Genomic DNA, 16,331 nt, shown 5'->3' with positions numbered 1-16,331 from the left:
ATTTTCCCTTTCTTCTTTTTTTTTTTTTTTTTTTTAAGTTTTTAATGTATGTTTTTATTTTGGAGAGAGAGAGAGAGACAGAGCATAAGCAGGGGCAGAAAGAAAGGGTATCTGAAGCAGGCTCCAGGCTTTGAGCTGTCAGCATAGAGCCTAACGCGGGGCTCAAACTCTCGAACTATGAGATCATGACCTGAGCCAAAGTTGGCCGCTCAACCAACTGAGCCAGCCAGGCACCACTAATTTTCCCTTTCAAGTCCTAGCTCAAAGATCTGGGCAACGCAGAAGACTCAGACTTAACAATTGTTTACGTGTCCATGATATGGTGTGTTCTTATCTACTCTCTTTTGGTGTCCCCAGCTAGCATGTGGCAGGACGGCTTCTCTCCAGTTTCCGAGCCCTTGACTGGCTGAATTTTTCATTACCCTATGCTGCCATGCTACCTGGCTTTGAAGGGATCAAACTCTACTTGGTGGGGGCATCTCTCAGCTTCCCCAGAAAGATCTCAAAATGACATAATCCAAGGCTATGACGATGACAACAAAATCCTAACAATACATCAAGTGAGTTAGAGGTTTTTGAAACTCAGGACCCATAGTATCCAGATGCCACTGTTCTAGGGGACCTGTGTGAAGGAGATAGACTTTTGGCAAAAGAGTGTTATTTGCATTGAGTTTGTCAAGAAAACAGAGGCCAGAAAAAAAATTCAAAGGAAGCACGATAGTTGCAAAATGTGCAAGATGTGAGTTTTCTTTTGCGGCTAACCAGCTCATAACTGCACTTCTCAGCTAGGTCTGCTGTATTCGATGTCATCTATGAGAAGACTTGCGCCAAAAAGAGGTGACACAGTCAATACGGTGGGCCTAACTGCAGACCCTGCACTGTAGCAACTTTGTAGAAGATTTTATACCAGCACTTAAAGTACTGTAAACATTTGTTTTGCTGAATATTTCAGTAATTGTGTTGGTATGTTATTTCTATGATCTTGAACTTAAACATGACTTTAGTTACAGAGACCTTTGAAAACATTAAAGTCTCTTGCTGTGCCCCATATTTGTAGGACTTAACAGTTTAGAATTGAGTGGAAATGATGGTATTACATTAACATGTTTTTTTCATTAATATGGTTTTTAAAGCTGATATTCACACACATCAAATAAGAACATGTCATGTGTAAACAAGGTGGGTGACGCACAGCCTGTGAAACTCCTCTATAATTAGATCAGAATGGCAGCCACTTGTTTAAATTTTATTCTCATTCCTACAAAAGAGATGGTTACAAAAAAAAACAGTAGTGGGGGCGCCTGGGTGGTTCAGTCGGTTAAGCATCTGACCTCGGCTCTGGTCACGATCTCACTGTCTGTGGATTCAAGCCCCGCTTCGGGTTCTGTGCTGACAGCTCCGAGCCTGGAGGCTGCTTTGGATTCTGTGTGTGTCTCTCTCTCTGCCCCTCCCCTGCTTGTACTGTATCTCTCTCTATCTCTCTCAAAAATAAATAAACATTAAAAAATTAGAAAACAAAAAAAAACTCTGTAGTGGCCAAAAATACATGAATGGCTCCTGCCCATCTTTTGGTCCCTCTCTAGTCCATAAAATACTCCTGCAAAAATTCCGTTCCGATATATTTCCTGTACTTTCGTGGATAAATATGTTAGAAAAGAATGTTCTGTAGGCATGTAATATCAAAGTTTTGGTAGCTCTGTTAGGAAGAGGTCTGAGTTGTTCATGTAGAAGCTGCAGTTCATTAACTTTTCTCCAAATACCAGTTGTTAAATATTAATAGATTAAGCTTTGAAAAGTGGCTGTGTGTCCCCCTTCTGCACTGAACCCATCTTGAAACTACAAATAGGAGTTTAAACAAGCCTTGAAAGGTTAAGAAACAATTGCTCTCGAGAAAGGCGACTTTTACCTATATCTGCTCCATCCATCCTCTGTATTTTGGAGCTCGGGATGGGTGTGAGAAGGGAAAGATAAAAACTGCTCAAATAACCTTTGGCGGGTAGAGAAGGACATATTCTCAGGGCACGCTGCAGAAATTTAAAATAATCTGGTGGTAATAATTGGTATCGGTGGCAGTAATGAAGAAAGAATAACAGTTTAAGTAAATAATTAGACTTGACAGTAGATGTGTCAACAGGTACCCACTTAATGAGCGTAATCATTGTTTTTCTCCGCTTTCAACGTTGATCCACTGACTGTGGTGTGTTCCCTGTTCCACTTCCAAACCAAATCTATTTAAAGCTGCGCTTCATGGAATCTGAAACCCTGCACCCTGTTTACTATTTAGAGCTGATACCCAGTGTTCTTCAATAGGCAAGATCTGTACTTGAACGAGAATAGGCTTCTGGCCTCCTGTAGGCCGTTGATTATCCTTGTTTTCCACCGGGTGATTCATTAGCAAGGATGAATAATACTGAATTAATTATCATGGACTTGTCTATATTGCTAGAGTGAATTGTTGGTTATAATTTGATGGAAACAGCCCTCCTGTACCTTAAATTAAATTAATCAGTTACTGCTTTTTTGAGGTGGAGGAAGAGGCAGTGATATTATAATACATGAGATGATTTTCTTAGTTACCTGGATAGAATTGCATTGTTTGGGGGAGTGAAGCCATGTGTTTTATGTTATGTTGTGTGAAGCAGAAGTCATGAGAATCTAATTCTAATCCCAGCTCTGGCTGTGTCACCTTGGCAAGTCACTTTCCCTCTCCAGGGGTCCATTTCAGCATCTAACAACAGATGGAGTTGGACCAGTTGATCATGGCATTACTTCTAGTCAAATGTCCTATTGTCTGTGATTTTGTTTCTTAGCCAGTCTTTTCTTTCTCCTCCTGTCATTTTTCCAAAGTCATAGGAAAGTCTTATGACTCTGCTACGGAGCCAGTGCTGGGAAGTCAGTATCTCTATTATCCTTGGTTCTTTAACGTACCAGAAGAGCAGTTTATGATTTAAATTCTGTGTATACCATGATAGAGTGTTTATGCACGGATCATCCCTTACCGCCAGCAACGTTCAGTTTCTGGTTAGAAAAGAGAAACAAAAATCCATCTTCCTTCTTGTTTTTCTACTCCATAATCTGGGTCTCATTTCTAGAGGGTCTAGGACACTTATCCCCTGGTTATGTTGATGGGTTCCTCTTCTGTTGTTGACTTTTCCAGGTTGAGTCATTGACCTGTAAGGAGAGGTCAGAATGTCAAAGCCAGAGGGGACTTTAAGAACCAATCGAGCCAGATTCCCTCCTTTCAGAGACTGAGATTTGTGGTCAGGGAGGGAGTCCGATTTGTCTGAGATATTAGTGGCAGATCTTGGTCTAGAACTTTTCTTCTGACTCCATAGTTGTAGCTCTGTTTCAGGAGAGCTGTCTCTTTCTATAAACTGTCCTTTCTGTTCCCAATATTTAAAGGGCCAATGTCTTTTGGGCAAAACCCGTCTCAGTGTCAATGCAGGGATGCAAGATGCTTTTAAAGCAAAAATGGATTCCAGGCATCTTTGTTAATTCCTTGGGGCAATGGAGTAGAGAATTCTGGCTGGCTTCTGCTGACTGTTTTTTATTAGGAGACTATGGATTCCCCTGCAATCTTTCCTGTAAAAGATTACTTGACCCTGACATCACCACTGTTTCCTCCACCCGCCTCCTGCCCTTTTTTGATCCAGTGAATTATAGGAAGCTGGGGATGAGCTCCTAGCTGGCTGTTTACTGTGCATAGTTGGGAACATTAATAAAGGGAAGACAGATGAAGGATTGATAAGCAAGAGGACAGGAGAGTAATAGCCAACACAGTGAAATCTAGTTCAAGGCCTGTAATTCCCAGGTGTAGTGCTACACAAGATTAATAGCAGCGTCTCTCATTCTTTCAGACTTTCTCTCTGCTTTGTTCTTATGGGACTGGGCTGGGCCTGAGAAGCAGCTGGAATGATCTTTGCCAAAACCAAACTCATGTCTTCATGAGATTTCCAGGTCCAGAGAAGAGAGTAGTAATTATCCATCATTGAGAAGATAATTTAGAAGCCACTGGATCTAAACACTTATCTTGGACCTCCTAATACTGAAATACAGAGTGTGGAAATCATTTTACTGAGTCTGAAGTTCATTCCGGCTCTCATCAATGTGCTTTGACTCTGGTGAAGCCATGACCTTCCCTTGAACCTCAGTTTCTCCATCTCTGTGATGGGAAGAGAAGGAGGGGTGCAAGAGATGATGTCAAAGCTTCTCTCGTTCCTGATTTTCATGGGTCTCTGTTTAGTCTAAGGCCCCATGGCAAGTTCGCAGCTGAGCCAGGCCTTGAATTCAGAAGCGTCTCTGTGTGCTTTGGAATGCCCGTTACCATAACTTCTACTGCCCGTGGAGGTTCTAAACAGTGCCCTTGCATCTCTCAGCCTTTTAAAAATTAAATACATCTTTTTCCCCCCTCAGTTGACAAGTCTCTTTGATTTTGTCAAGGGACTTGCCTAAGGCAGTAGTTTTTAATTTGTGTGTGGTGCCTGTGTGTGAGGCACGGGGCGGGAGTAGAGGGAAGAAGATTATGGAATATTTAAAAACTGAGGGGAATCTTTGAAATAATTAGAAAATGCACATCTTCAGAGAATGCTGTCTATACTTTTAGGAGGTTTGTAGACCTTCTGAATGCCGATGGAGGTTCTAGGTTAAGTAAAAGATGTTCTTCGATGTTTGGCTAACATACATTTCCTGTTGCTGTTGGACTTTTCCGTAGTTCACCTATAGTTCTACTCTGAGTTTCCACCTCATTTGTGAGTGTGACCCTGGACATTTAAATGTGCTAAACTGTTGAGTGATATTTTAATATTGAAACCGCTGTTCTGCTAGCTTTACTCACTCACACACTCACTCACTTGCTCACTCACACACATTAATTTTAACCCAGAATCAGCACATGATAGCCATTTTAGTATATTATTTCATTTAATCTCCCAAAACAAAACAAAAAAAATACTTTTTTTTCCATTTTTCACGTACAGAAACTGAGCTCAGAGTGGTTGATAATTTGCCTAAGCATACAGCTAATAAATAACAAAGTCTGGATTTAAATCCAGATCTGGTCCTACATATGTGATTACCTCCAGAAACCATACTGAATATGAATAGGGACAATGAAAATTGCATAAACCGTAGCAATCCCTGGTAGAAAATGGTGAATGGGCCCCAAAGGAGTGCAGCGAATGTGTGCTGTGGGAGTTCAGAGAGGGACAAGATCATATATCCTGAGTCATTATATGATAATTTATTAATTAAGTGCTTATCTGGCAGCTGCAGGCAGACTAAGAAATTTTGGACAGTTGTATAAAATGTATTCTAAATCACTCATTTTTTTTTTCCTTTTTCTTCAACCTTCAATCAGGCTAGTGGTCTCGGTTTCTTAATTTTTGTAAGTGAAGCGAGGAAGAGACCAAGAGAGATTAGAGTCCTAGCGCCCTGATACCTGTGAGCTGGTCATCAACTGAATTGGAATGTCAATGCTTTGGGGAATCCGTTGGTTGTTTGCTCCCTGGTATACTGAGCGTGGGATTTTTAAACAGAGATAGACTTCTGACCGTGCACGGATCAGCACAAGTGCAGATGTGAGCAGCCAGAACCTGGATCGTGCCAAGATGTAATGTCTGCCACATGTGTGAAGCTAATGCATCGCGCTCGGTGAGGCACTGTGAATGTACGTGGGAGCCATGAGAGCGAAAGCTGGTGTCAGAGGTGGAAGAGGCCTCCGAGATGATCAGGGGCAATGCCTTCACCTCTCTCATGGGGAAACGGAGGCAGAATAAAAACCAGACTTCCTACCAACCTCTGCGGGGGGATCTACCTGAATTTTCTGTCTTCTATTGGCTAGCACTCACACAACAGATAGGCTTGGTATACTGGGATTGGGAATCCTGCGGAACTCGTTGTGTGATCTTGAATACGTTACCTGATTTCTTTGGGTCTCGGTTTTGTTGTCTGTAAAATGGAAATCAGGCCCCACCGACAGGACTGTTGTGAGGACAAGTTCAGTACACAGAGGCATATTGTTAATGTCATTGATAATCCTCGTCATAGCTGAAGAGACAGGCATGGTTGTCCTGTTCCTACAGACTCTATTTCCTGATTTCATCATGGTACTTTTTAGGTCCTTGCTTCTCAGGGTTTGGTCTGAAGACCAGGAACTTCAACATCACCTAGGAGCTTGTTCGAAATGCAGACTTTAGGCCACACTCCAGACTTCCTGAATCAGAATCTGCATTTTAACAAGATCCCCAGGTAGTTCCTTTGCTCATTAGAGTTTGAGAAGCATTGTTTTGTGCCTGAGATCAATGTCAAGGCTATTGGCCATGGCCTGGTGCCAGCTCCTGGCACACTGCCAGCCTTCCCGGGGCATGCCTTACCCATGCCTTGTGATGGTGGGAGGGAAGCCTGTGAAGTTGCTCCCTGGGAATAACGGAAAACTGGGTTGAAGGAATCCAGCAGCCTTTATCTTTTCAACGCCCTTCATTTCCTCAGCAGTACGACTCACAGGGGTCAAACTGGGATTGGATCCCAGATCTTTCTGCTCACAAAGTCCATGTTCTTTTCATTAAACCATGATGTCTCAGTCAGGAGGAACGCTGGGCCGTGCGGATGAGAACTCTCCTTCCCTCCATAGTGCGAATGTTTCCACACTGGCTGTTTTACTCTATTACTCAATTCCTAGAGGGGAGGAATTAAAAAAAAAATAATAATAATAAAAAAAAGCTTGAGTCGAAAGCCAGGATCCTGCAGCTTAATCAGTTATTTTCGTTTTTTAATGAGGGTGAGTATTGTGAAATAAGTAATTATTAATTACTCAAAACTAATGAAATATTTTAGTTTCCTTGCTAAAAAAGCATATGGAAGCGAAAAGAAAGCATATGGGTGTTTTTCGGGAAGCATATTGGTGAATGGACAAATTACACAGTGCCAATGTGCCTTTGCTGCCTGGCTGGGGCCATCACTCTGTGTGCTGGCATCCGAGTCCTCGTGTGTTTAACGAGATTTTTAAAAATTCCCATCTGATGTGTGCCTTGGGTTGCCTCTGGAGTTACACAGCTCTGCCTCCCAATTTTCCTGCCATGATTTCACTGACTTTGCTAGTTGAGCGCCACCTGTTTCGAAGCCTCTGCCAAAGGTGGCTTCCCCAGATGTACCCCATGCTCTGCTGTAGAATCAAGGGGTCGGCCCAGCTGATGGCTGCGTGTCGAGACTGCCCACCTGATGCTTTTGCACAGTGGTGAAAACAGTACCCTTTTAGACCGTAGGGCTGGATCTCCTTGCTCCGACTGGGGACTCTGGAGGAGACCTGGGTCAGCCATCGAATCTCTGCATTGCAGGTTTCTTCCCTGTGACGTCGGGATGGTGATGCCCGTGCTCCTCGGCTCACAGGCACGGCTGTTTATCCAATTTGTAGTCCATGACCTTTGCCCCTCCTCTCCTTTCCTTTATGTCTCCTGTCTCCTGCTACGTATTTAGTCAGTCTGGTAAATAGCTTGATGGATTTGGAAGAGGTTGAAACTATTTTCGCTGCTCTGGGGATTGCATACTTCTAGACTTGGAATGATCAGATGCTGCATGATATGTTTGAGAAGGTTCTTGGCTGAGTGTCAGAAAAACTGAGGTTGCAGACCAGCCTGGCTTAATAAGCATTTACATAGCACCTACCGAGCAGGGTGGGTTGCTAAGAAATTGAAGAAGGGAGGTAGCAGGGATGTGGAGGTGAGTTTGAGTCAGGGCCAACCAAGACTCAGTGTGATGTGTGAGCTCAGTAATTACACTTTGTGAGTGAGAGAATTTTGAAGGCGTCTTTCTACCTGGGGGTTTCTTGTAGAAACTGGATTGGAGTCCGCTTTAAAAGATGGTTAAATGGACTTGGATGGGATGTTACAGGAAGTGGAGGGGAAGCCTCTGTCAGGCAAGACCCAGAAGCAGGTGACTACCAGCCATGTCCAGAGAACAGGAAATGGCTAACAGAAATCTTCACTCAAGAGAAATCACTTCTGTTTTGGTGGGACTGTGTCTACCCATCTGCAAAACGTGAGCATTGGACAAGATGGCTGTCAAGAAGCTTCAACTCCAACTGGAATTATGTAAGATCTCCTATCGTGGAGCCAGATAAGCCATTGAGCTCAACCCTGACAGCTGATAGAGTCAGTGGGACAGGGCCATCTTCCTACTACCCCACATGGCATCATGATGAGGGACGGGTGGAGGTGACCATTATTAATCTCACCTTTAAAACTTTTTTGATGCTTATATTTGAAAGAGAGAGAGAGAGAGTGGGGTGGGGGGGAGAGAGACACACACACAGAATCTGAAGCAGGCTCTAGGCTCCGAGCTGTCAGCACAGAGCCCGACGTGGGACTCAAACCTGCGAACCCTGAGATCATGACGTGAGCCGAAGTGGGACACTTAACTGACTAAGCCACCTGGGCACCCCTATTCTGGCCTTTAATGCATCAAACATAGACTGATCAAATGATCTGAGACATAAAACGAATAAGACATGGGACCATATAAGACACTGCTGACCCTTCTGCTGCATAGGACCAGCTCCTATAAAATGTCACCTCCCGCCATTTTGCCTGTGTGGGCCCTGCTCTCCTGCTTAAAGGACAGCTCGTATCCTACCTTTTACGGAAGCTTTCTTTCTCTACCTCTTGGCTCTGACATACACCGTCTTAGCCTTGGACTGTGTTATAATGAAACCCTATTTTCTATTGCCATCTTTTCATGTTTCCTCACACCCATCCTCTGCCCCTCCTGTACACATATTATAAGGCTTCTGAATCTCAGGACTGCGTTCTGCTTCTCCAAATTCCCGTCAACTCCTGGTAGTGCCTTATACATCGTGCTCAATAAAGAAACCTGTAACTATATTCTTCAACAGTTTTCCCCATTCTGTGTTGCTTGTGTTTAAGATGGCCATGACACTTGGAGGCTTACAGCATTTCAGAAAGGGACCCAACAACTGCCTAGAGCCCTCTCCCAGGGAAGAAATGACTGACCATACTTTATCTGCCCAATCAGCAGTAGGTCTGAGAAGGGCGCCCCCGTCTGACCAAGCAGGAGAGGGAAGGTTACGCCTTGAGTTCCTGCTCACCACTCAGGCCTTGGCTGGGTTCCTCCTTTCTCTGAAGACCTTTAGGAATAAAGACGGTACACACAGCACTATGGCTGTGTGGAGCAGAGAGAAACAAGCGGACGTTTCCTGGGTATCTGTTATGTGGCAGTCTTCGTGACAGGCGCTTTCACCTCCGTTAGCTCGGTCTGTCGTCGTAAGCTAGAATTTACACTCCGCGTGAGGGAGACAGTTGCAAACGGGATATTTAGCAAAAGCCCCTCCTTAGAAGCTCTGATGAGCACACTGTTCTGGGGAGGCGCTTGTGATCAAGACTGAGCAAGACTGGGGTGGGAGGGCCTGTGTTCTCCTAAGTACATAGCGGAGTCTTGGGAGATCCAGACTCGTGTCTCACACATGACTGTTGGCCTTATTGGCTCCTACTTGCTCTTATTACATCTTCCTCCTTCGTTTCCCCAAACCTGCAATCCTCTGACTCTATATTTCTTCCCCCTGCTCACTTTCCTTTTCCCCATCTCTCCTTCTTCTGAGTTAACCCTGGGCAGCCCGAGGTTCCGTAGGCTCTCCAATAGCAGAGTTCTCTGTACTGGACTGTGAAAATGCTGGCAGGGAAGATGAGACACAGATCTGTTAAATACATAGTAAAAATAGCTTATGATCTATGGGATTCGGTATTAAGCAAGATGATATTAACGAGGTTTGAGTGCTGTTCTGAAATGAGGCAGCTGCACACGCACATTGGCTGCTTTTCCTCCCTACCTCTGGCAGCTTGTGAGAAGTGTTGCCATGACAGTCCTTGGGCTCTGTTTAGATCAGCTATTTTCTGAAGGAGCCCCTGACCTTCCCCACAATAGAAACCGTCGATGTGGTCATGTCAGTGCCTCTTCAGACGCTGTGTGACTGGTGAGCCCCAGTTGTCACTTGGAAACTGTTGGAAGCTGTAGGTCAGGACACAGACATTGAACGCTTGGGAGTAGGAAGGGCTTTTCAATATCCTCCACTCATTTGCTGGGTGAGGATACTAAGGCCCACTGAGTGGCAGTGACTTGCTCAAGGTTACAGAGTGCAGTAGGGACAAGGGATGGGAACTTGGATCTCCTGATTTCTCCTGTTCCGACTGTGCCACACGTCCCCTGCCCGAGGGCTGTGGATGGAGATGAGCCAGGCCTGGGGACGTCACTGTCCCTAAGGATGGGCAGAGGAGTTGAACTGGGAGAGGAACTCCATTCAGAGGAAGGAATGAGGAAATGGTGGGGAGTTACAGAAAGTGTTGGCTGACAGATACCCCGGAGTGAATGCCTGAGGTGCCACTCAGCAGTGCCCGTCGGCAGAGACACTTTCCTATCAGATGCCACAGATGAGGTCATGGCAGGTAGATGCTTACAGGGGCAGGGGACAATCATGTCATGGTCTCTATTGCTCTGAACCCTTTCCTGACCTCTCATAGGACCTCACATGAGACTACCATGAGAGACATTGTCAGCACTGTCCTTTCTTGGTGGGTACTTGATTATGTAGTGTGAAATATTCTTAAGGTAGTTTGCATGTGAAATGCTGTCTTTTCCACAAGATTATAGGGGCCTAGGGGATAGAAGCGATTTTTCTCCCTTTCTTTTTTTCGTCTCTCTTCCTCTCCCTCCTGCCCTCCCTCCCCCTTGCCTTTCAAATATGGCACCTGACACGGATCCAAGTCACTATGATGAGCATACAGTAAATTTTTGTTGAGTTGAACTTGGTTGAATTCACATTGACCTCTTCCAAGTTTTCTTAGTTGGCAATGAAAGTTGGCAAATGATGAGTTTGGGAAACAGTGTTCTCACCAACTTGGATTCTGTATGACTTCTTGTATGGTCTTAATTTCCATAAAACCCAGTATGCTGTCCAGTGTTATCCTCGTTCTGCAATGACGAAACGAGTCAAGGAACCAGCTCAGACTCACTTCAAGTAATAAATGGTAGAGACTTGATTTGAATCTAGGTCTTCTGTCTTCAAATAATGTAACATTCCATTCTGCTCTTCCCCACTACTTGTGGAGGGGCTTTGTTTCATAGACAGTGGTTCAGCCTTCTATGGTGGAGTCTCCAACCTTTTAAGGTTGCAACCTACCCCCTTAAGAGTTTGGGAAAATAATTACGAGACCTCGTGTTCAAACAGTGATTGTTACAGTGCTTTGGACAACATCGTAGCTGATTTTTTTTTTTTCAGTAAGCCAGGGAAAAATGGTGCACTTGTATATTCTTTAATTTGTTTAGTTTGAGATAAACTTTAGTGTGTAAGAGTTTTTAAACTTTTAATACATTTGGATACATACAGGATAGGGGGACGAATGGTCTTCTGCACTAAATGAATTGACTAATTTAGCAGAGAACAAAGTTAGACCACTATTTTCGGTTATAAAAGAAGGATGTAAGGATTTTGGATGCTGTGGTGAAAGCCAGGATTTTGGTTGATATTGTTGTTTTCTAGGTTCCTGTCAACATTTGACATATTCATTACATGATATCCATTATGCTTTCCTAACTTCTGTAGGATTTGGATGAGTTGGATTGATAACATTCTGCATCCTTTCTGAAATACATAAATAATTTATGTATGTGGTCAGGAAGAACAACTTCGCCTAATTTAAATTTCAGAATAGAGGCAAGGCTTATTTGTAGTGAGTATAATATCTGACATATATCATGTTTCCTTTTCATATCTAACTTTCTAGGTGTTTAAGGAGGAGGATGAGTTGAATAATAATAGTATCATGTCCAGAGAGAAAGCTGAATATATAAGACAAATATGTTTGTGAAATCTATTTCTGTATTGTGTGTGTGTGTGTGTGTGTGTGTGTGTGTGTGTGTGTGATTATCTTATGGTCTTTTTATAAAGTTGTCTATACTTTGAAAGTGCATAATAACTTTGGAATTACCAAAGGAAAAATTGAAATTTAAACTTGAATGTTCAGGGAGATAAATATTTTACCTTTTGTTTTAGCGTTGTAGGTAAAGTTAAGAAGTTAGACAATTGTATTGTTTGGTGTTAGATGGAAATCAAACACTATATTTTCTTTGAGGAGAAAGTTTGTCTTGGGTATCTGAGTATTCTTGCAATCTTTCTAAAAATTTTTGGTCCCCATGGATGCCCATACTTTAATTCCATTGAGTCACTTTACTCTGAACAATGGCTAAGAGAACATGTGATTTACTATAAATAATGCACTCTAAATAAATAAAAGGAAAAAAGAAAAACAAAAAAAGCAGGACTCTGTCTTTCCGTCTCGTACGTTTGAGGCAGTTGACCTTGCTTTAGAGTTGCATAGGTCTGTGTCTGTCTTTAAGCAGATTAGGACCACTCTGAAGGCAAGAGAAATGTTTTCTGCATGTTTGCAAGAACGGTTTTGTGAATTCAGGTGCAGGTAATTAAAACAACCTTGATAACATCCTTTGCTTGGGATTGACAGGCTTATTTGGAGTCTCTTTAGAAGGCATCCTATTACTCTTGAAACCCCTCTGCTTCATTGGCTTTATGTGGAGTGAAGAAACATTGTCCATCTGCCTACTTAACAAGAAAAAGGGGTGGTTTAGGAGTGCAGTAGCCTGTTTACACGCTGGCCCAAACTGTTACTGTAAGAAAAGGTTTCATATATTTCCAAATGTAACAGAGCTAGGAAAAATATACACATGTAATATATAGAGTGCATGTATATGTACATATATATATGATCTGTTCCTTGTCACAATATTTAACCCAAAGTGCTATTTACAGTAATGAATCAAAATGTCAGTTTTTAAAAATATGAAGTGTCAAAGTGTTCCCACATTGCAGGAAAGTTTGATGTGACAGTTTGTTAGTCATGTGACTATTATATCAAATGTGTCTCACAATGTTTTTGCTCAGTGTTCGCTTTTGTAGGCTCCTCACACTTCTCTTACTGAATTCCTAGTTCAAGTTACTAACCCAAGGAGCACATTTAGGTTACGTGTCTCCCACACCTCACAAATGCTGTGTTTTTCTGTACTTGAAACTGACTGGATTTCACATTATTTTTGAGCGGTTTGATTTTGTGCCTGACACATTTATGTATAGTGGCTAAAAAAAAATCCGGCTACTGTCACTTTGTTGTTTTCACTGCAGAACCATTGCTTGAAACTGGGAGAATGGATGTTTTGTGTTTCCAGAAGTTGGGAGCCCCAAGGTATAATTTAGGTGTCCTTATTTGCTGTTGCCCACTCTTTCACCTTGGATGCATTTTTAAATTTTGCTTGGCACAATGATTATACCAACTTCTACATCCTGTTGAAAGGGCAGAATCATCGATCATAAATGTTTTATGTTTTGGGGGGCGCCTGGGGTGGCTCAGTTGGTTAAGCGTCTGACTCTTGATTTCGGCTCAGGTCGCCATCTCACGGTTCGTGGGTTCAAGCTCGGCATTGGGCTGTGTGCTGACGTTGTGGAGCCTGCTTGGGTTCTTTCTCTCTCTGTCTCTTTCTCTGTCTCTCTTTCTCTCTCCCTCTCTCTGCCCCTCCCTGCTCACACTCTCTCTGTCTGTCTCTCAAAAATTAACACACATTTAAAAAATAAATGTTTTATGTTTTGGAAAAGAGAGTATGATTTCTCTCAAGATGCTGATGGCTGTGATACTTGGTAGCTCTATGTCTATGAGCTGCGCTTTATCTTTGGCCCTCAGTTTCCCTGAAGAATTGTTAAGGTTGAAATTAGATTATATCAGCGAATTTTTAATCTATGCTTCAAGGAACCCCAGGGTCCTGAGTGGGTATTTGGCCTCAGATCCTGGGGTACAGGGTGAGCGAGGAGGACCCTGGGCCTTTCTACCTTGAGTAGCTGCACTCTTGAGATTTGTTTTAATTTAGTTTTCTATACTATTTCGCTTAAGTAAAAGTTTCCATTGCTTGCATAACCAGTTTGCCTACCAGCTGGCACCCAGTCCACAAGCTGGATTGGACTCAGCATTCTTGGACTCTGTGGCTCATTTCCCAAGAGGTTTTGGTGGAGAAGCACATCAACAGATGTTGGCCACTCTGGTATCGGGCTCCACCTGTGCATTCAGGAAGCCTGCGTGGAAGTTCTTTCAATGGCACAGATTCGAGGGAAGGGCCACTAACTGAGGTCACATTGGTGTTTGCATTTAATTCTTACATCTTTCTTGCCTTAATAGACTGACTTTCCAAGTCAGCAGTTTTCGGGTCAGGAAAGACCATGATTTACAATAAGTACAGGCAGAGGAAGGTATAGAATGTTTGCAAGTATTTCATCAGCTTCTGGTCAAGGACATGAATATTACTGTTTTGAAATTTTTTTTTAATTTATTTTTGAGAGAGAGACCGAGAGACAGAGAGTGAGAGGAAGACACAGGATCTGAAGCAGGCTCCAGGCTCTGAACTATCAGCACAGAGCCCAACACGGGGGCTTGAACTCACAAACCACAAGATCATGACCTGAGCTGAAGTCATACGTTTAACCGACAGAGCCACCCAGGCGCCCCATGAATGCTACTCTTTAAGCTGGAGAGTTTTAGCTAGTGTGGGGAGGAAGGTGTGCATACGCCTGGATATATCCCCTAGAATGGTATGGGAGGAAGATACAAAGTTGTGAATTAGCAAATCAGGCAGAGACTGTAAGAATGATAAATGACTAGGGCGCATGACTCAGTAACACTGTAGAAAAGCCTTGAAGTATGAGCATAATACAATTAAATTGGAGAAAATATTGCTCCTAGATGAAAACAACAAAACAAAACAAAACAAAATAAAACAAAACAAAACAAAACAAAACGAAAAACATGTCCTAAAGATGGCAGAGAGGAAGAATGGCTATTTTGCAAGATGCAGAAACATTATGTTCAAAGTTTCTCAGCAATCAGTTTATGGGATTAGTTTGATTTAACTCTTTTAATAGCTGGAATCCTGAAGGGAGACAGTGGTCAAGTCTACAGTTCTGTGCATGACACTTTCTTGTAGTGAAATGCCCCTCTGGTAATAAATCTCATGCAAACAGTGTGAGTCCAGAAGCAGCAGCAGAGTGCCAAGACAGAATGTTCTTGTACTGAGTCACATATCAGCCCCCGGGGATGCACCTGGGTTTATTTGGATGAGAGGGGAGGGATGACCCAAAATACGTGTCTAAGATAATGAGGGAAAAGCCCCGGAGTGATTCCTGGCTCATGCCCTGAAGAAACTGGTGAGATGAGGCAAAACGTTCTGAACACACGTTGAGCTCTAGAAATACAGTTTCATATCCGGCAGGAAGCATTCTCTGCATCGTTTTGTCACTGTGGAATACCGTACCGGGTTGTCAGGATGGGGGGAGGTGACACGAGGGTGAACCAAAACAAAAACACTCACCTGACTTGTCCGTTTACTTATCTTACTTTTGCATTGACTCCTTTCTGCCCCTTTTTTTCTCTTTGGTAGAGCTTAAGGACCTTGACTTCAGAGCCTTGTCTTTGTTTCCCAGTTGCCTACACTCATGCCTGGCTCATCTATGAGCTCAATAAATACTTGCTCAATGGATGAGCAATACTGAAAGGTAGCATTACGGAGGGAAGACACATGACAGAAATCTGGAAAATTCTGACCTGGCCACTTCTGAACTCCCTGGGACTTTTACTTAATGCTTATTGAGTTAGGTATTATTCTGAGCACTTCGCATTATTAACTCACTCAATCCTCACAAGCACTCTCTGAGGAAGTTACTGTTACTTCTCCCATTTCACAGAGGGAAAATTGAGCACCAGAGACTTAACACAACTTGCTTCCAGGTCACATGTTCATAAGAGGGAAAGGCAGAACTGGAACTCAGGTAGTCTGTCTCCAGAAGCTGCTCTCTTCACCACTAAGCCGTATTGTCTCCGTGCAGTGAGTATAATTATACTTGCCTATTCTGTCTCCTAGCATGTTGCGAGGCTGACACAAGATGATAGGTGCGAAGTATTAACCACCCGGTGAAGGTGACACAGTACACAGATAGCTATACTTTAAAGTAAAAAGCAGAACCTTGGCGAGGAAGTTCAGAGAAGGAAAAAAACACTCCTTCCAACTTGGGTGGAGGGCGAGGGATTAAGGAAGGCTTTGTGGGGGAAGTGACATTTGGGTAAGCCTTGAATGAGTGGGATTTTGGTCAAGGGAGATGCTTTGTAAGCAAGTGGAAGGAGTGATAGAATCAAGGTACCAGCGTGCAGTGTGGTGGAAAAGAAGGTGTTCGTTCACCAAATGTTGATGAGGTTAGAGGATCCTGTGCGTTGGAGGGAGGG

At 43.2% G+C, this 16,331-nt stretch overlaps 1 protein-coding gene across 6 annotated transcripts in view; it reads left to right on the top strand.

Moving 5' to 3' along the window:
• LOC102953305 (LIM domain containing preferred translocation partner in lipoma) overlaps window positions 1–16,331 on the top strand; it is a 673,846-nt gene that overhangs the window by 173,810 nt on the left and 483,705 nt on the right. Inside the window, exon 1 of one of the 6 annotated variants that reach the window (XM_042998788.1) lies at window positions 5,500–5,649. The exons of the other annotated variants lie outside the window; for them this stretch is intronic. Coding sequence (XP_042854722.1) covers window positions 5,623–5,649 — 27 coding nt within the window. The 5' untranslated portion in view covers window positions 5,500–5,622. Of the gene's footprint in view, window positions 1–5,499; window positions 5,650–16,331 lie in introns of those variants that run through there. 6 annotated transcript variants of the gene reach the window in all.

Source organism: Panthera tigris, chromosome C2, assembly GCF_018350195.1.
Source record: "Panthera tigris isolate Pti1 chromosome C2, P.tigris_Pti1_mat1.1, whole genome shotgun sequence".
Classification (NCBI taxonomy): domain Eukaryota; kingdom Metazoa; phylum Chordata; class Mammalia; order Carnivora; family Felidae; genus Panthera; species Panthera tigris.
This window is presented reverse-complemented; position numbering and strand designations above follow the sequence as displayed.